The sequence below is a fragment of the Uloborus diversus genome, chromosome 6, assembly GCF_026930045.1.
Source record: "Uloborus diversus isolate 005 chromosome 6, Udiv.v.3.1, whole genome shotgun sequence".
NCBI lineage: Eukaryota > Metazoa > Arthropoda > Arachnida > Araneae > Uloboridae > Uloborus > Uloborus diversus.
Genome location: NC_072736.1, coordinates 75,513,027 through 75,534,308, shown reverse-complemented (window position 1 = coordinate 75,534,308; position 21,282 = coordinate 75,513,027). Strand labels below are relative to the sequence as shown.

At 31.9% G+C, this 21,282-nt stretch overlaps 1 protein-coding gene across 2 annotated transcripts in view; it reads left to right on the top strand.

The window, feature by feature from the left end:
- LOC129224007 (F-actin-uncapping protein LRRC16A-like) overlaps positions 1-21,282 on the top strand; it is a 111,966-nt gene that overhangs the window by 7,049 nt on the left and 83,635 nt on the right. For both annotated transcript variants that reach the window (XM_054858402.1, XM_054858401.1), the window contains exons 2-4: positions 274-371; positions 13,519-13,569; positions 20,349-20,408. In XM_054858402.1, coding sequence (XP_054714377.1) covers positions 274-371; positions 13,519-13,569; positions 20,349-20,408 — 209 coding nt within the window. The remainder of the gene's footprint in view (positions 1-273; positions 372-13,518; positions 13,570-20,348; positions 20,409-21,282) is intronic.

Below are 21,282 nucleotides of genomic sequence, written 5' to 3'. Positions count from 1 at the left end.
GACTGCTGTAAAAAGAGCGCATTAGCCTCACTACCAGCTATGTTTTGCATTTTGTCTGTAATGTGCTTTGGTAAAATTTTCTGCTTGTGGTAGTCTTCCCAGACTTTTAATGAGAAATTCCACTAGGAATCCCTCTCGCTTGTCCTGTATATTATATCCTGCTAACTATAATCATTATCTTTCAACATACTTTTTTTCTATTTTTAATGTTTTGAAAAAAAATTATATGTATTAACAATTATAAATTAACATGTATCATATTTTATATTCCAGAAAGCATTCGTCACATTTTAGGCAGAAATGTAAAAATATCATTAAAATGTGCCGTGCGTATGGAAACTAAGCCGGAAAAAACAGAGAATCGAGTTCTGGTATGTAATTTTCCCCTCCAACTAATTTACATCTTTTTACCATAATACATGCAATACTTAATCGCTGCAAAATGTTGGTAGTTGGGTTTAGATATTTCAGCATATAGTGTAGTGGGGTCAGATGGAGGAATTATTGGTCAAAACACCATAACATCTTTTTTCTAAAGTATAAAAGCTGGACTTGATTTGCAAACCAAAAGGTTATGATACTTCAGCGGTAGAAGATGATATATCACCCAATGTTGCACTTAGAGCTTTAAAATTTCTTTTAGGGAGAAAGTTTAGAGCAGAAAAATAGAAGTTAAAAGTTGATACTGATGTTATTAACTTAGAAATAAATAAGAAAAGCACCTAAAATATCAGAAACTGTACTGACTAAGAATTGTCCATGTGACCAAGAATTATACCATAGTAAACTGGGGTATAAATCAGTATACTTTTAACACCCTTGTGGCAGAATTTTATTTTATTTTCTGCGACAAATTTTCTAACCTAATTTTTTTCTGTAAGAATGCTCCGTGAAGTGAAAGATGAACTAATGGACAAACTTAAGTGCAATTCATATCAAAAGTGAAAAGTTTATTTATTTATTAACAAGTTTTGCACAACTTCTTGTTTAAGTAAATTCATTTATACAAAAACAAAAAGCATTTAAGCTCAGTATCAGGGCTTCCAACAGCTTTTCAGTTTTCACTAAAGAAAAAAAGGGACCTTGAGCTAATTCTATATGGTTAAAAATATTAACAGCAATTGGTAAGTGGAGAAAAAAAAATCAAATCTAACCAAAAGCAATGTAAATTATTTTGCTAATTTATATAATGCTAATGTAAATTATTATGTTATAGTTGGGGATGCCAGTAGGGGATGCTTAAACAGAGATGCCACTCTAATATTAAAGTTTTCAGTCTTAATCTCTTAGCACTTATCAGTAGTTCTTAATACCAGAAAAATACAGATGCAACATCTATTCAATATTCCAAGAAATTAGATCCGAAGAAAAAAGTAATTTTTAAGTAAATTATGCATTACAGTTTGGGGGGAAAAAATACTCCCCCCCCTAAAAAAAACTAAAACATGCATGTGATTTGAAAAAATAAATAAGAATCACCCCTCCTCCTCCCATAAAAAAACTAAATTAAAATATGTATTGCACTATTATAACAAAGTATCCTCCTCTCCCCAAAAGGAAAATAAATTTAACTAAAATACAGATTTTAGTTAGAACAAACCGAAAATTCAACCATCTCCCAGCAAAAAAGGATTTTATTAAAATACTTTATGCATGAAAAGCAAAAAAGAAATCCCATCCTGCCCCCTTTCTCATGTGAAAAAAGGAATTTAAATCAAGTACTAGAGCAAACAAAAGTTCCCTTTCCATATGAAGAAAAAAGAATTTAATTAGAATATGCATTTAGAAAAAAATCTGTAGCTCTTCCAAAGAGAAAAGATTTTCATTCATATAAGCAACCCTTTCTGAATAACGATTGGTCAGCCTGAAATACCACACAATTTATCAAGTATTCTATCTGTTGCTGCAACCTAAGACACCGCAAATAAGCGATTTTTTAAAGGCTTAAACTAATTTTTCAACAGCAGTGAAAAAAAGTTTGAAAATGAAAATAAATCAGTGCAAGTCTTTCAAACAAACAAACACAAACATGTGTAGAAGCCAATGTGAAACCACTTTTCTTTGATCAGCATTAGATCAACACAAGGTTGCTTCAAAATCGCTCCATGTGGGGAGAAGTTCTGGTTAGAATGTTGCAATTATTTTATTTTTCGAAGAAAATCAGGCCTTTTCCTTAATTTGTAGTCGAGTTATATTTTTTCCTGCGAAACAGCTATCCTTAGGTGTTGTTCTGCAGAGTGGTTTTACAGTCGAGTCCCGACTTACGCAAGGGATGCGTTCCAAGACCCCTTGCGTAAGTGGAAATTTTGCGTTGTAGAAAAAGGTATGTACACCATTTTTTAATATACCAAATTCTGTTAGGCACTTATAAATATCCCTTAAACTGCTTTGAAGTATTCCTCAACAATACATTAGCACCGTTTACCGTATTTAAATAATAAAAAAAAGCTGTTTTATTCAGTATAAAATACTTTAAGATGCACAAAAGAATCGATGAGAGGGAAAGACATGAAATAAAACAAAACGGCATGCACAGTATGTAGTAATAAAATGCTGCATGATAATAGTACTGTACAGTAGATACAGTAATAATATTTATGAGTTAAAAATAGAGATGATGATTTACACTCCATGGTCAGATGGTTATTCTTGTCTAGTACATTTTTAAATACGGTCGATTCACTTTTTCTTTTATAATGTTTCCATATATGGCAGCATCCCCTCTTCCTGATCTCTTTAATCCATGATACAAGAGTAGCTTCCATTTTCATAATAGTATTTATTTTGCTTAGACATTACTCTGCAACAGGGTTGGGTTTTGGACTGTCCAAAACCGGTTTAGGACAGGACAGGTGGTTTTTACCGTCCAAAAGTGTCTAAAACTGTCCAAAAGTGTCCGAAACTGTCTTAAACTGTCCAAAACTATGCTAAAGCTAAAGGGGTGTAACCTAATCAATTTGTATTTACTACAGTATTTGTAATGCATAAATATAAATATTAATGAGGTTTAATTAATGAGTATTTGATAATACTTTTCTCCAAAATGTTCATTTAAAAAATATTTTACTTAAAATAAAATGCCAATAACTCGATCACATAAAAACTTCCTTTTGTAACAGTTGGTAGAGCCATGAAAGAAAATTCACATTGCTAACAAGACAACTAATTTCAGTTACATTTATAACTCAAAGGAATGTTATTAAATGTACAATATTTTTTTAAATGCTTCATTTTTTTTAATGGTTTTTGCAAATAAATTTTGTGTGATGTTTTAATGAAAATTATTTTTTAAATCATAGATTAAAGAACAAGAAAGTAATGATTAAACACAACTTATATTTTAAAAGTTGTGTTCTTTTTTTAGTTCATATTTTTAATATAACACATTCTGTATTTACAAAAAATTGTCATTTATTGCATTTAAGTCAATTATTGCACTATACTTTGAACACTTTCTTTCAGCACATGCATAAATGTCCAAAAATTTGGTTTATGGAAACAAAAAAAGAGAAACTCAGGCATACAAATTGAAACATTTAATGACGAATTTAATTTCTATGTAACTAGATTAAAATCTGCTGTATATATAAGCTATATACATATTTATGCTTAAATGTTCATATTAAATAAATATATTAAGTAGTCCAAAAAAAAAAACATAATTTTGACACATTTTGTTCTGTTTTTGATATTTTCTCACAAAATATGGTTTTTAAAAAAAATAGTTTTGCGCACTTTTGGAAACAAGGGTTTTGAACCGGATGGTAAAAACCTCACCAACCCCACTTTCATTTGCACACATGCACAAGCATAAGTAAATTTGGTTACCATTATCAAAAAATAATAATACTAATAATAACAATAAATAAATAATTAAACTCATGCATACAAATTTAAATTAAGAATTCAACTTCTATAACTAGATTAAAATCAGCGGCATAAATCACTAGTATGTTCACATTGAATAAATGTTCAATATAAAACTTTACTTTGATGCATTTTATTCTGTTTTTTATTTTTTCTCAAAAATACAATTTCTCTAAAAATATAGTTTTGGACACTTTCGGACAGTTTTGGACACAAGGGTTTTGGACAGGACGGTAAAAACCAGGGTTTTTACCGTGGTTTTTACCATAGTGTCCAAAACCTTGCCAACCCTGCTCTGCAAGGTTCAATATTGAACCCAAGTACTGAACTTTTACGGATGTCTTTTAGTTTTGACTTTCAGTTGTATGTATGGAGGTTTCACTTATACTTATTGTCTTGCTACTGTCGACATTTTGTAATTCTTCAAGCATATCAAGAATCTTAACCTTTTTTCGTCAGATACTTTCTTCTTCTTCCCATCTTCAAACTTTGGATGAAACAGCACACTAAGCAGGGTTGGTAAAAAAAAACATTTTTTTTTTCAAAAAAAACTTTTTTTTTTGGTTTAAACCAGGTTGTTTTGGTTTACACCGGGCTTTTTTGGTTTAAACCGGGCTTTTTTGGTTTAAATACTATTTGCAAGAAAAACAATTAATTTTCGGAGGGTAATTAAGGTTCCATGTAATTAACAGTTATTCAATGGTCACATTATGCCTAATATCTTGATTAGTTAAAGAGATAAGAACAAAATCTTGTAACTAAATTAAATAATTAAAAAGCTTTCTGCGGGGAAATATTGATTGAAATGTTTGACTTGATTAACATATTAGTATGCATGTATATATAGACCCTTTATGATACGAAATACTTCAAGAAGTGGTTGTGATGCGGGTTAAGATAAAATATAATGAAGATCCAAGGAAAAAACTTTATAAAACCAACATAATATGAATAATTATCGAATAAAGGTAAAAGTTATATTTTTAAGCATAATCTTTTCAAAAGAACAATATTCATATTTTTTCTTTCTGATCTTACATAATGCTGATTTTTATATACACAATGTCGCAAATATTGAAGTAAAGCAAAATGTACAGCAGTACGTGATTGAACAGTCAAAAAATCAATTGCTGTTGTACTGACAAAGTTTTTTAAAAAAGTGCTGCTCTATATTTGACTCCGTTCTTATTTTGGAAAGACTTGGAAAAGATATCGACTATCGCTAAAACAGAGAACCAAATCAAAAATACAAAAATTGGTGTAACATGGCTTAAATTACAGCTCATTTACTGGCATACATGTTGCATCCAGCATTGAAGTTTAAAAAATATTAAATGCAAACTCTTTAGAACAAATAAATGTGTAGCAAATTCTATTTCAAGAAATTTTTTTTGCCAAAAACGTTATATACGTGAAGTATAAACTTTTTTTTTTTAATTTGATTCAAAAAATATTATTTGTGTTCACCTGCATAACAAATCTTAATTTTTAGGTGCAAACAATTGAGTTAGACAGTTGATTACCTTACAAGTCAAAGTTAAAATTCCAGGAAAGTGCAAATGAATGGGCAAAAATGTCACACCCCTGCAACAAGAGTGAGCAATATAATGGATTGCATCTACAATAAAAGATGCAATCCTTAGTAAATCTTAACTAATCATGCAAATTAAGCATAATGATGGAAGTTGACTGAAATCTGCTTTATGGCACATATATGAAATAAAAAATATATTAATATTTTTTTTCAATTAAAGCTTGTAATGGGCAGTTCTCAAAAGGTGGGAACAAACACAGACCTCAACTTTGAAGCTTCAACACCAAATAACTTTCCTTTTAATTAACTCAAAAATTTTTGAGTTAAATTATAATACTGTATAGAGACAAGAATTGCCATACATTTTTGAAAAAATGCTCTTCAAATGCCCTTAAAAAAAATTTTTCCTTGCTAAAAGGCACAATTTTGGACATACCAAAACGTTAACTGAGCAAATGTACCATTAAAAAAAATTTTTTTTAAATTATTTCCATACGTTTCAAAAAAAAAAATTAAAGGTATGAATCTTACACTGAATAATTTTTTCTTAATATTTTACACAAATAACAAAAGTACAGACATATTATTTACTTTGTAAACGATTTTAGAAAAAAGTAAGTTTGAAATTTGATGCATGTCCAAAAGTTACGAACTTTACAATGCTATTTTTTGAGAACTAAGTATATGATGTTTTCGTTTTAAAGGTATTTATCGATCCTCAAAATCAATTTTTAATTGTTTAAAAGTGTTTTCATAAGCTTTTATGCAGTATCTTCGAAGAAAAGTAATTTTTCTTAAACATACATGCGAGATGTCCAAATGGTGTTACGATCTTGACGCCGATAATTCTGTCCGTTTATTCACAATTTTTAGATGATCCACTGTCTTCTAACCTCAATAAAAAAGGTTATTATAATGTTATCTTCTTTAATCCATCGGTATTTTGCATAATTAATCGTTACACATTGAACAATACATAAATTACAGTGGAAACATGGCTGGTAATGATCGCAACAAAAGCCATTTTGCGCTAAAATCGCCAAGCAAACCTCCGTTGGCGACAACACAGTATATGATAAGCTAAAGGTTACCAGAGGGAATTCCAGTTTGACAAATGTAGTTTATCGTCAGCTGCACCAGTTTTGGCGATGTTATCACCTGCGCTAGCATTTTTTCCCCCCCGTCTGACAAACGTCAGAATGTCCTATTTTTGGAATATATAGCGATTTCAATGAAGTTTTACTACCCACTTACGAAGATGTAATGAAATACTACTGTTTTATTAGACACAGCCTAAAAAGTGCGGCTGGAAAAGATCTTTCTGTAAGTGAAATATATACAGGGCCTGACTAACTAAAAGTGAGACCCAAGGCCCACAATAATTTGGAGGACCCCTGAAGGCTATATTTTAAAAATGTGTGTATTTTTTGTTGCTATGCATAATTCTTTAAATAATTTGGGGCCCTTAACGAAGAGGGGGCCCCAGGCCCAGGCCTAGTAGGCCTGTGCGGTAATCAGGCCCTGAATATATATGACCTTTTAGTTTCCAGAATAGATTACATTTGGTCAAGAGCTTCTTTGGGACAACAGGAATAGAAGCCTAATGGATTCTTAGATGGTAAAACAAAAGAATCAAACGAATTTAAAGACAAAATAAGTCAACAGGTGGAAACCTGTTCTAATCTTCCTGTGGTTACTTCCTTACCCATTGAAAATAATTTTCTTTTTGAGAACATACAGGACATAAGTACCGATCACATGTATTGGATATGTGTTTCACTATATCAAGTGGGACTTGCTCACTAGATTTATCTTCAAGGAACCTGGGAAAACTTTCCCACTCCAGATGACTTACATTTGCAAACCGTATATTTCGATTATACGTAGCAACTAAAAATCCGACTGAAAATCTCAAGATTCTGACTCAGTACGTTGTTAAAGTGTAGTAAAGTATAGTTTCCTTTATATGGGCGTGGCATTTCGCTAAAATTGTTTAAAACAAATAATTATACTTAAATATATTAATAGTGATCATTATTCATTCATACATTTTCAAGAAAGGATCCATTTCTTGTACGGATCAAGTGGGCAATGCGTATGCTCTTTTGTGGTTTAACATCAAGTTAAAACCTTCTCGTACATTCTCGGCTCTAAACATTTATTTGAACGTATCTTACATTCACGATATCTCTATCATGATTTTAAGAACATTATAGACCAGGTTACATAAAGAAATGGGTATTTTGATGCAACAGAAAATCTCTGGCTATGTTATGCAAAGAGCGTAGAAATGTAAGAGAACTTGGATTACGACGTGTGTTGAATGCAAGAACATAAAGTAGAGGCGGGGTTAAGAAGTTGAAAGTTCAACAAATAATTTTTGCTGCCAAAGATATTACATCGATTTGATCTCACGGGGTGAAAATGAAATAACCGAGCCCCCCTTGGTAAAACATTTGTCTAGTGAATCCCTCAAAGTGAAGCTTGTAACCAGTAGGCGGCTTTTAAAAGGTATGGTTCAGTCGTAGGAGACGAAAAATTGACTCAAGAGTTATTTGGAAGAAAAAGTTATTTGGTACAGAAAAAAAAAGCACTTTAATGTGTCAAAGAAGTAGACACAAACATCATACAGGTTTACATTCATTTACAATCATTAAGAATGCTTTGAATGGTAAAAATGGAATTGTTAATGTCTTTTATTGTATACTAGTGATACCCGCACGGCTTTGCCCGTTGTAGAAAAATTAAAAGGTCATTTGGTTTGCTTGTATATTTACAAATAATGTAAGAAGAATTTCTCGCCAATTGGCTTGCCCATGGTACGGTTCCACGTTATAACAACTTGGTAATTTACTTGCCCATCTTATAATTTTGCTCGGGTAAATGTGATTAAAACTGGAATAGAAAAAACAAAATCGAATTTTCAAAAAATCGTTTCGAGGTGCACACCTCCCATGCTACAAACTAACTTTGTGCAAAATTTTATGAAAATCGGCCGAGCGGTCTAGGCGCTATGTGCGTCACAGAGATCTAGATCTCCTGACAGATTTTCAGCTTTATTATTAGTAAAGATTATGATTTTTTAAAACTGTACTTTTTAATTAGTATTTTTTCCTAATGTAATGCTTAAAAAATATATTCACTGCCATATTTTGTGCCGTTATATACAGCAGGAAAGCATAAAAAGGAATTTCATTGTTAAATGGAAATTTCGGTAATTATCAAACTTTAAGCTCGTTGCGGCACCTAAAGATGTTGTAGTAAAGCAATGAAACTTCTTCTGCTTCTTTTTAAACTTAAATGACAACTTTCCCCCCTACGGCAAAGCAAAAAAATTGAAAAAAAAATTTAAGGTCATTTTCGTTCCACCCTAATGTATAGCCATTCAAGTACTTCATTAATATCCTCTTTATTATTAAATTGCAAAATTCAAAAAGTAGTAAATAAAATTTTTATTGGAAATGTTAAAAATCAAATTAACAATTGTCAAAAATGGTGAAACTTACATTATGATGATGTCTGAAATCCGTTACCTACAGGACAACAATGTCCAAAATCTGTTACCTACAGACTGCTGATTTAATTTGCTAATTAACAATTTTTACAAATACCTGCTGTCTTTTTATGTTCATATATTGTGTTCTAGGTATGCATACTATAGAATAAAAGCAAAATTGATGTCAAATTTGAAAATTTTTGAAATTGCTCAAAGTTAACTTTTTTGTTCCCACCTTTTGAGAACTGCCCTAATACATTTTGAAGAAGCAACTTCGCAATTTTAGTATTTATCTCTGCAACTTAGCTAGGAACTTAGCATAAATGGAATTTTACATTTTTCAATATGTGTGGGAAAATCAATGTAAACCTGTAAAATGGATTTTTTTTTTGGCTTTTTTTTTAAACCATTAAAAAAAAAAACAATTGGTTTAAACCATGATTTAAACCATGGTTTAAACCAACGTGGTTTAAACCAAACAACCCTGACACTAAGGTGCCATTATATTTCATTAATATAATGGATGTTTAATATTTGGAATGGGGAAAAAAATTGAAGAAGCTGAGTGGTTATTTGATTCACTAACAACGCGATGTGCAGACTTGTATGGTGTGAGAATTTTTGCTGTCAGTGATGCTAAAGGGATGTAATAACATTTATGAAATCAATATTTAGTGGCCAATAATGAAGCCGATACTTCCTTTGAAAAAAGAATCATATTGTAGACATGGAATTCGCGTTAGCTCTAAAATTCGTTACTTGTGAAAAATTTGCGTTGTAGCCATTTCGCGTAAGTCGTTTCGCGTTGTAGCGGGAGTCGACTGTATTGCTGACTTTCCCCCCGTAGTGCAAAATCTTTCTGCACAAACTCTCATTCTGCTACAATGTCGCCGAGTCGGCAGCTTTCTGCCACAGGGTTTATCACTAACTTTTTTTAAAAGGAAGAAAAACATATATGAAGGTGTGAAAAGCTTAGACCATTTGCTATTTAAAAACAGCACAAACAAAATTATTCCTTCAAAAGTGTTTCACCAACATTAATCGTGGAAAAAAATTTCGATTTTCTGAGACGATCTTTTTGGAAGATGTTTTTATATAAGTGTGAAAAATCCTTTTTATCTCTTATTTACTTCACTGATGCATTGTTTGTGACCTTGATATAGGAAAATTAAATGTATAAGGATGATTTAGCATCATTTAATAAAAAAGTTTTTTAATAGTAAAAAGTTATCCTTTAAAAAGAGTGACCTGTAATTCTCCCGTGTGACCTTTATATGTGCATTAGGGTGTCCCAAAATTTTTTTTTTCCGTTTTTCTTAATGCAAGACCTCTCAAAATTTGCGAAATGGATCGTAAATTACAAAAATAATTTAAAAAATTGAATAAAACTATATCTTCAGGGCTCTACCGATCGTCAAAGTTTTGAAAAATTGTCATTTTTATGGCAACTGAAAAAGAAGTACTGTGAATAAAGTTATAAATTTACTGTGAAATAAAAGCTCGACAGCTGAAATAAAAAGATCGTGATTCGTAATATCAACACGAACAGAAAAAAAAATAAACATATGGTGATTACTACTGTAAATGCCTATATGGGAATAACCCCCATTTTCGCAGTAGAATCGTCCACGAAGCTTGGCGCCACGTCTCGATTTGCATGCAACAATATGTTGCTGACGACTTCGACTTTGTTTGGTTTCAACTTGCTAATTCCTTTTACTTGTTTCGAGGGCTTTCTTGGCTTGACTCACGGGTGTTTTCTTCGTAGCCAAAGTAATTTTAATGCTATAAAAGTACAGTTGCAATTGTTAGTGTTATATGCCGATTCTGTTAGTTTTAAGTAATGAGTTCGAGACGTAGTGAGACTACTTGTGCTATACTGGGACCCTACAAGGAACTTGATGATCGGCAGCTACCTACTGTAAAAGACGTCATAAAATTTATTTTATTTGTCAGGAGCGAACAGAAATGTATGCATAATGGAAAGGACCCTTCCAGTTCAGATATATATACAATTGTTTCTGAAAAAATCAACAGTGTTTGGACAAAAGCTTCAATTCCAATCGTAACTAAGGAACGAGTAATTCAATTATTAAAATTCTATTTCGAAAAGTACGTCAATTTGAAACGATACCCCAGAAGCAAACGAAGTGATAGTTTTGAAAATAAACTGAAGTGCTTTTTAGAGTCATCTGAGAAGCTCTTCGACGTTGCGGCTTGTAAGTGCCCTGTATTTGAGTCTTGTTCGTGTTTAAAACCTAAAAAAGTTCCCATCAATGAGAGAAGTTTCTTGTTGGATCAAAGAAATGACAGGAAAATGGTGATAAGAGGTGTCGATAAGAAAGAAACAGCTAGATTAATGAAACAACAGCAGAGAAAACTTGAAAGGGCAGCAAAAAAGTCTTCTACTGAAAATAACGATTCTGTCTCAGCAAATTTTGATGACGATTCAATGCGTGAATTTTCTCCAGAAACGTATCCCATAACAGAGACGAATACGGCCTCTACAGGGACACCATCAATTTCAACGACAAATAGGAATACACTGATCTTGCCAACAGTTGCTAAGGTCTGTGATAGATACGGTTTTTCGACGCGATCTGCTGCTGCTGTTGCTTCTGCAGTTTTAGCTGATGTCGGCTTGGTTTCAAAAGAAGATTTAACTCTAGTTGTTGATAAAAACAAAATCCACAGAGCTGTAGCTAAAGCTCGGAAAGAAGCTTCCAAAGATATTGGAAGTATTGTTATAAAAAGCATTTACTTTGATGGACGTAAAGACAAGACTCTGATAAATGAGAAAATAGGAGCTCGTTACCATCGCAAAGAAATTTTAGAAGAGCACATCTCAATTTTAGCAGAACCCGGATCAATTTATTTGGGACACACAACGCCAAGTCGTGGCACTGCAAAGGCAATTGTAACTTCGATTACAGCTCTATTAGAAGGTCAATGCTTGAATTTAGAAGACGTGATTTGCGTTGGATGTGACGGAACTGCAATAAACACCGGTTGGAAGGGTGGCGTGATTCAATATTTAGAGGAGTATTTGGAAAGACCATTGCAATGGTGTGTGTGTATGCTTCATGCCAACGAATTACCCCTTCGTCATTTATTCTTGACCTTAGATGGTTGCACTTTGGGTCCTAAAGAATATTCCGGACCTATTGGAAAACAGTTAGCTGATTGTGAAAATAAAATGACATTGCCTTTTTGCGCGGTGGATGGTAATTTGCCTAATTTGCCGAAAAATGTGGTTGATGAACTAAGCACGGATCAAAAATATCTTTATGAGATTTGTCAAGCTGTATCAACTGGTTTCTGTAGTCCTGAGCTGGCAAATCGCCAACCTGGAAAAATGGCGCACTCGAGATGGCTTACTTCTGCTAATCGTATACTCAGACTTTATGTAGGTACTCTTAATCCAACAGAAAATTTGCGATTACTTGTTAACTACGTGGTTAAAGTGTACGCTCCAGTTTGGTTCTTAATCAAGCAAAAGTCATCTTTTAAGGAAGCAGCCAAACATCTTTTTCAAATGATTGTGTACTCTCGATTTTTACCCGAAAACTTGAAATCTGTTGTGTATTCTGTTATCGAAAGAAATGCTTTTTTTGCGCACCCAGAAAACCTGCTGGTCAGTATGTTGTTTGATGATAGGGAGCACATTCGGGAGTTAGCATTACGAAGAATAAAAAAAGCTAGAGAGGCTGAAAGTAGCACTGAATGCAGAATATTTAAAACACCAAAAATTAACTTCTCTGCTAAAGATTATACGGAAATAATTGTCTGGCAAGAGTGTCAGGTTACAGCACCATCGGTTCTTCGACATATTTCTAACGAGAACCTTCAAATTATGGCAAAAGATAATAGCTTGGAAATCGTTGACTTTCCTTGCCACTCACAATCTGTGGAAAGATGTGTTAAACTAATAACACAGGCTTCACAAAGTGTTACTTACGCTACTTCTAGAGATGGCTTCGTTAGAACCAAGTTGCAATCTCGTGCAGAAATGCCAAATTTTGGACACAAAAATAAGTTTAAATTCTAAACTTTTGTCATTATTTATAAACTGTAGTTTGTTTATTTTTTTTTTCTTGTGCTTTGTTTCATTAGTTTCTTAAATAAAATGCTTTCTAAACTTTATTTTTGTATTTTTTAAATCATATCGTTTAGGTCTGTCAAAAATGTAAAATATGCAAAACTTCAAAGAGCGGTAGAGCCCTCAAGATGACACGCAATTCCATTTTTTTTTTACCTTTTTCGTGATCTGTGAAAAATTTCGCAAATTTTGACACCTCTTGTGATAGTGTAGCTCAAAAATTTTTTTTTTCTCATATATGGACTGGACACCCTAATGTGCATATTAAGTAGAAATAGTTTATGAGATATTTTCACAACTATTAAATTAAAGTGAAAGTCTTTTCTTAAGTGTTTTGTAAATTATTTTCTTTCTTTAATTTTAAGAAAACATCTGTGCAGTATAGATCACATTGAATAATGTTTCAAATGTACTTATGTTTTGTGTTAAAAATATACATTTCTTATTTTGAAATATTTTTACAATTCATGTGTAAGTTTATTAAAATGGAAGAGATTAATCAAAAGATACAATTCTTTTTAGGCATTTTCAGCTTGTAGATTATTTATTCTTACTGCCAAAGTTCCAACAAAAGTAAGTTTTTTTTTTTTTTTTTTTTAATTTATTTAAATTGAAAATGCACTTTCAATGCTCTTTTAAATTAAATTACATCGTTTGAAAGCTATCAATCTACAGGATAAAAATATATTTAATTAGTTACGTTCAGTATTTATGTGCATTGAAGGCTATTTTATTCTTCCGGCCAGTGTTCTAGGGGGTGAATACGTTGTCCCCTGAAATATTCTTTCATTGTAAAGTTATTGCAAATATAATGTAAATTGGTTCCAAACCACATTTTCTTGTGGTGAGACCCACCAACCCTAAGATGAGTTCCTCTAAACATTTTCATCCCACTAAAGCACTGCTTATAGTGGCAGGTTTTGAACATTGCTGATAGTATATGCCCCACACAGCGAGTGCCCAAAAAATTAGAAGCAGCCTTTATTTGTAAGTAAAGAAGTCCAATACTAACATAGAGTGATATCACATTATAGAGTTACTAACAAGCCCGCAGCTATGGAAGACATATTTATTGTAAGAATGTCAATGTCAAAAGGCTGACTAATATTCTAAATTTAGATGACTTTGGGTGTGGGATGTTGGTTGTTGAGGTGTGGGATGTTGTATCTGAATAGCAATAACTCTTTTGATTCAATAATATTGCATACTAGTGGTACCTGCACGGCTTTGCCTATAATAGAAAAATTAAAAGGTCTTTTGGTTTGCCTGTATATTTACAAATAATGTATGGTGAATTTTCTCGCCAATTGGCTTGTACCCGTGTTACGGCTCAACGTTATGATAATTTCGTATCTCGCCAATTGGCTTGTGCCCATGTTACGGTTCCACATTATGATAATTTCATAATTTACTCGTCCATCTTAAGATATTTTTGTTCTTAAAATTGAAATAGAAAAAGAACCACATCAAATTTTTGAAAAATTGCTTCGAGGTACACATCTCCATGCTATAAAATAACTTTGTGCCAAATTTCATAAAAATCAGCCGAACGGTCTAGGCACTATGCGCGTCACAGACATCCTCCGGACAGAGAGACTTTCAGCTTTATTATTAGTAAAGATGTTTAGAGAGTTAGTGAAAAAGAAAAAAAAAGAAAAAGACCTGGCAATGACAGAGGAAATGTGATTAGCATCAGCATCCCTTTTTTTTGTATTTTGCAGTAAGTTACTGCCTTAAGCCAGGGCTAAGGCAAAAATACATAAAATACAACTGCCAGCTCAGTTATTCCATCCAAGGACTGCAGTTTTGTACTTTTTAGCACTCATCAGCTTGTAATAGGAAGTAACCGTTGCCTAAAACAACAGGTGTATCAGAAAAAAAAATCATAACTAACAAAATGGATTTTGCAAAGTATAAGCTTTAGTTGCAGAAAACCTTTGAGTGCCTTTGGTAGCACAGAAAGATGACAAAAGACCACTTTTTATTACAGAATAACAAAATTTAGCACTTGAAGAGTGGATAAGAATAACCTAGTCTGATGTTTTTTTCCTCTGCTCTAATGTATTCATCAGGCAACTGTAAGTGTCCTTGTATGACATAAATAGCTGATATTCTAATACTTAATCCGTGTTACTACAACAATTCAAGCTGTTGGTGGTTGAAATTTAATGTGAGAATATTTACAAGGTCTTCTGAAGGTTCCTTTATTTCTGTGGATCCAAATTGGTACAGCTCAGCTTCTTTTAATGTTGTTACCATTATCTGCACTTAGTTATGGCTAACAATATTCTGCATGAGAAGATCACATTCAGGAAGACCAACACACCTGCCACTGTGATGGATTACTCAAATTTGGTCTGAGGAATATAAATCAAAATAGCCTATCCAGACAGGAGGTGGACTTTGTTAATTTCATTCAATTAATAGTTTTAGCAAGAGTTTCTGATGTAGAAAAATAGTAAGACACCTTTAAGTAACCTCTGAGGGGGCTAACAAGTAACCCTTACCTTGTACCCCTAGTAATCCAGAACACTTGAAATTTCTTTTTTTTTTTTAAATCAGCAATAAGTATTTTTAACAAGGTAAAATTCTAATAAGAAAATTAGGATATTAGAGGGTGCAATGTAGAGTCATTCCATTTCAAATCAGGCAGGCAAGATGAAAAGTGTCATATGACCATCACCGATTGTTTTGAAAAAATTACAATGGTTAAAACTAAGAGACATATCCCTACTACCTAAAACAAACGGACTTAGTATGTCCCTTAGTTAAAACTAAGGGACATATGAAATATCCTAAAAGGATTTTGCGAGTAAACATTTTTTTCTTCAGTTACAGCCTTCTAAAATTCTGCACAAAATTGGCCATTTTGCAAAAAAAAAAAAAAAACAGCAAAACACTCGATTTGAAATGAATACTATTTCAAACTTATTTAACTTATTTGAATAATTCTTTTTTCTAAAAACAAATAAGGACCCATATATCATCTAGACATCGTTTTTGAAAATTTAGTTAGGTTTTTGATCAAGAAAAAAAAATTATTTTTGAAGCGAAAAAACTGCACCGATTTTATGATTTTTTTCTTCATGAAAAAAATTTTTTTTTACTAAAAGGAAATGGCAGTCTGAAGTCCTTACATGATAGTTTCGTAGCATATTTTATTATAATCCTGTGATCCATACAGCCTTGGAAATAAAATTTGAAATTTTGAAAATTTTCAAAAATCGTTGATTTTTGAAGTGAGATTACTCAAAAAACCCATTTTGTAAAAACGCAACAATTGGCTCATTTGAACCCCTTTTAATGTTTAACTAGTTGCGTGCCCGGCGTTGCACGGGCTACTTAAAAAATGTATGAGATGTCCAATTGATGTTTTTGTACTACTCTGACATCCGAATCAAAAGCGCTGAGGAAGAAATAAATACGCGTATTGCAAGGCTTGCAAAACAACAGTAGAGCATATTTCTGGCAAAAATCTCTTTAACATTAATCATAGTTATGAATGATACAAGTTATGAGTATTTTCAATTAGCACAAAAGATGAAAATATATGCATTATCAACTATAATCTGTGCTCACGTTAAAATGAATTACATCTGATAGACTTTATCTGAACTATTTATGTGCAATTACAATCAGCTTTTTACGTAGAATGACACATACTTTTTGGTTGATTAAAGTACCAAGACTAAATAACTACCAATAAGCATTAATTTAATACCAAGTCATCAGATTCCAATTTAGCTTTAGTTAAAATCCTTAAAAATAATCTTTTTTGCTCAACTCTGCTTCACAAAGAAATCCAAACAATCTTAATTTAACATGTTCTTTTAACGATATAAACTGTATTTTAAAAACAGAAACAGGTAGGAAAAGAGAGTTATTGCAATTCGAAAACTCACCCATGTGACGGGAAAAAGTCCAACAAAAATAAACATAATTAGTCGCACATCCTAATTGTACCGAAATATGAGGCCGGTGAATGATAAACTTACACTAAAATCAATAAACATAGCTAAAGAAACAACTTTCATGTGCTGAAAAGAGTTAAGAACGTTGAATGTAAAAAAAGGACAGACGATAAAATAAAGGCTATGTCCAAATAGGGCAACCAATTTTAAACTAATTTAAAATGAAATTCTAGATGGAAACGTTGCTTTAAGATTTGGACAGCAGCCAAAAAAAATCTCTTTTAAAACAATTATTAGAATTTTACTTGCTCACGCATATGCAAAATGGCAACAGGAAAGAAATAAAAATTCCTGAATAACGTTATGTTAATTAACGTTTTAATTAATATCTCTGCTAATTAAAGTCACACAATTACGAGATTTGTCCTATTGTTTTCTTTGGAAAATTTCGAATTGATCGGTATCTCGTTTGACTTTCGATTCGCAGCGGTTCCCGAGAAGATCGATCTTCAGACAAGACAGACGGACGCGAACAGATTTTAATATTATAGTGGACAAGTGGATATGCACCGCATCCCGTGTTTTTTCTCAAAATGTTTTATGATTTTTTGAAAGTGACCTTATCGACCTTGGCATGCTTAAAAATGAAAATGTCTAAAAATTTCATTCACTGAAATTGAGATCATATTAATGTCTAATAGCTACAATAATGGTGTACTTTATTAGTAACAGCTGAAATCTTTCCTTTTTCTTATTTCAATATTACCGTAATTTCGGGTAGATAAGCCGCGGCTTATACGTTTTTTAAAGTTGAAATTTAACATCTGCGGCGTATCTGAAGAAATCCCCCCCCCCACCCTTTTTTCTTAGTACTTTTCATGTTCGCCCAATCAAGAGGCAATGTTAAAATTCATTAAAAAATGCTAGTAAAGCTCTCAAATTGCGCCATGAAACAGGTTTTCATTAAATTTAATTTCTCACACCCTAAAACCTGCGTTAGTTTGCGCTGATTTTATCGCTGTTGTTGTTCTTTCCAGTGTTGCCAGATTCGTGATGGTAACGTACGTTTCCCCAAGGCTAAAAAATGGAGGAATAACTAACTTGTCTGTGTTAGTCCCTATAGTCTGAGTAATGTTTTAAAATGTCTCAATGATGATTAATTAAAAAAGAAAAAAAAGAATCAATTGATAAAAGGTAAACAATTTTTCGATGAACTGCTAAGTATAACAGAATGATTTGAAAACTTCTCATCTAACCAAATGTAGATGTCATCTGGCAACACTAGTTTTTTGTGTAACTGTAGCATTTTCTGCCCTTTTTTTTACATGAAGTTTATTCCATTTCTATCTGTCAACAAGTGCAGTTGCTTGTTACAGTTTTGTTCTAACCATAAGTGATTGCATCCGTACGTATGTATATATAGAGAAAGATATATATAGAGGGGGTGGGCTGCCATGTTTTGATACGCTCTTCTGCGGCGTATACGATGGGGCGGCTAACCCGATGAACTTGGTTTTTAGTTAGTAAATTATTGCATGTGCGGCTTATACGATAGGGTGGCTTATCTACCTGAAATTACGGTAGTTGTTTCGACTCCAAAGCTATGCATTCCCGTTTACATATGCCACAATGAATCAAAATTTTCTCTTTCAATTACAACCTGCAACTCAATTACATGACAGGGGAAACCATCCAAGCTCAAAGGGAAAAGCAGTACAATATATTTTAAACGATTTACTATTTTGATTTCGTGCTTTGGTTGTCATTGGCAACTGTTGCCCCAGGATTTTTGGATCCTATGTGCCTCGTATGATTACTTTTATACATAAGTATAGCTACACTAAATTCAAAACACAAAACTCGCCTATAGTTTGAAAATTTGAAAAACCCACCTGTTTTATGAGAGAAGTAATCAATTGCAGATGGTTGTGAGAGGTAACCAAACAGATCACCAAACTTACCTATTATAGCCTGAGATCCAATTTCAAACAAAAGAAGTGCAGGAGCCCCATTGTCTTCAGAACTTTTCTTAATGCTTAAGTGGCGTGAATTCAATCAAAAATACAAAAGTTTGAGTGAAATAAGCATGGAAGTATGGGAGCTCAGCTTCCATAACAATTAAGCCCTGATCAGCAGAAAAATGTAGTCAGATCTTCACCAAAGGCTCTTCTATAATTACGCACAGACTCATACAAAAAGATGAATACACTGGGTTATCAAAAGCGGTTTGTTACCCGTATATAAACCCGTATAAAGTCAGTAAGATTTTAGTTGTTGCTGATAAAGTAAATTATTATTGTATCTATTAGACATTAATATAAACAGAATTTTAGTGAATGAAATTATTAGACATTTTCATTTTACATGCATGCTATTGCAATAAGGTCACTTTCAAAAAAATCATAAAACATTTTCTGGAAAAAAACACGGGATGCGGTGTACATCCACTTGTTAAGCACTAAAAGGGGTTCAAATGAGCCAATTGTTGGATTTTTAAAAAATGGGTTTTTTGAGTAATCTCACTTCAAAAATCAACAATTTTTGCAAATTTTCAAATTTTCTTTCCAAGGCTGTATGGATCTAAGGATCATGATAAAATATGCTGTGAAACTATCATATAAGGACTTTAGACTGCCATCTCGTTTTGGTTAAAAAAAAAAATCGTGGAGAAAAAATATCATAAAATCAGTAAAAATGCAGTTTTTTCGCTAAAAAAATAATTTTTTTCTTTATCAAAAAGCCTAACTAAATTTTCAAAAACAATGTCTAAATGATATATGGGTCCTTATTCATTTTTAGGAAAAAGAATTATTCAAACAGTTTCAATACTTTTGAAATAGTGTCCATTTCAAATCAAGCGTTTTGCTGGTTTTTCCCAAAATGGCCAATTTTGTGCAGAATTTTATTAGGCTGTAACTGAAGAAAAAAAAAAAATCTTACAAAACCATTTTGTGATATTTCATGTGTCTTTTAGTTTTAACTACTGTAATTTTTTCAAAAAAATCGGTGATGGTCATGTGATAGGCGCTGCCTGATCTGAAATGGAACGGCTCTATATTCTTTTACTTTAATTTTTAATTCAAAACTCTATATCTATCTTATGAGTTCTTGGCTCTTAGGTATAATCACTATTGTCAAATTTTGATTTTCGCATAAGCAAACATTAAATGTAGATTACTTTCAAGTTGTCATTTTGTTTGATTTTAAGTTTCAGCAGTTTATTTTTTCCGCTATTAAAAGACAATCAAAGTACGTTTAATAAATACCGTTATTTCATCCCTCCGATTTGGTATGTCTCGAACTATTTGATCTTTTTTTGTTAGAAATACAATTACATTATTTTCAATGTTATTGAAGTAAAAATAAGTTTGTTATTTATATTTATTTTCTTAACCTTTAGTCATAACTGTGTAATTATCTAATGGCTTTATTTCAATATAGATTGAACATACATTCCATTATCTTGATATTCAAGCAATAGAAAGCAAAAAGAATCATCAGGTAAATTTTGTATGTGCTATGTTGTGAATATTCTGGGTATTTCCAAAACAGAATATTTCACTTAATCTTTATAGCTAATTATCATTGCTTCAAAAATTACATTTAAAATATGCATAAAATATATTGTATTTCATTTATTTGTTAAAAAATAAGCGACTGAATTGAAATTCATAAAGAAGTTTCAAATCTTTTACTCTTTTCTTTCAATTAAAAAAATTATTATTCTCTTTCCTCTTTTCATTATGTACGGAATGTGTAAATGTACTGAAATTCTGGACTTAAAAAACATTATATGGTTTTAGAATTCTTAACTTTTCTTAGAAAAGTTGGTCTTCATTTTCAATTCAACACTTTTAAGTTTCTCATTTGGCAAGTTGGATTTGCTTAACCACAAGCAAACAATAACATAAATAAATAAAATGAATAATAAATAAAATGATTTTATTTATTTAGTTATTATTATTATTATTTTGTAATTCTTTCATTATACATTACACATCAAATAAAGTATTTGTTTTTGATTTTGTCAGAAGTATTCTTAATGCATTATTATTAAAGTTTTAACTGTCTTATGACTTTTACTTTTTTTAAGCTGAAAATATTCCAATGTTAAGTTTTTTTGAATATCTAAATATAAGAATGCATGTACCCTTTGAAAAAGGAAAATAAAAATGAAATTCAACTTGATGTGAAGTCAAACTAACAGCAATAAATTGTCCCTTATTACAGAATATTAGTATACTACAGGAGTCTATAACCTTTTTTACTCAAGGACCACATTGAAGATTTTTGGAGATGAGACGAGCCAACAATCGAGCAGTTGGTTTAAATAGAATTAGCTCCCCCTCCTCCATATACCCAGAAACTTGTTTTT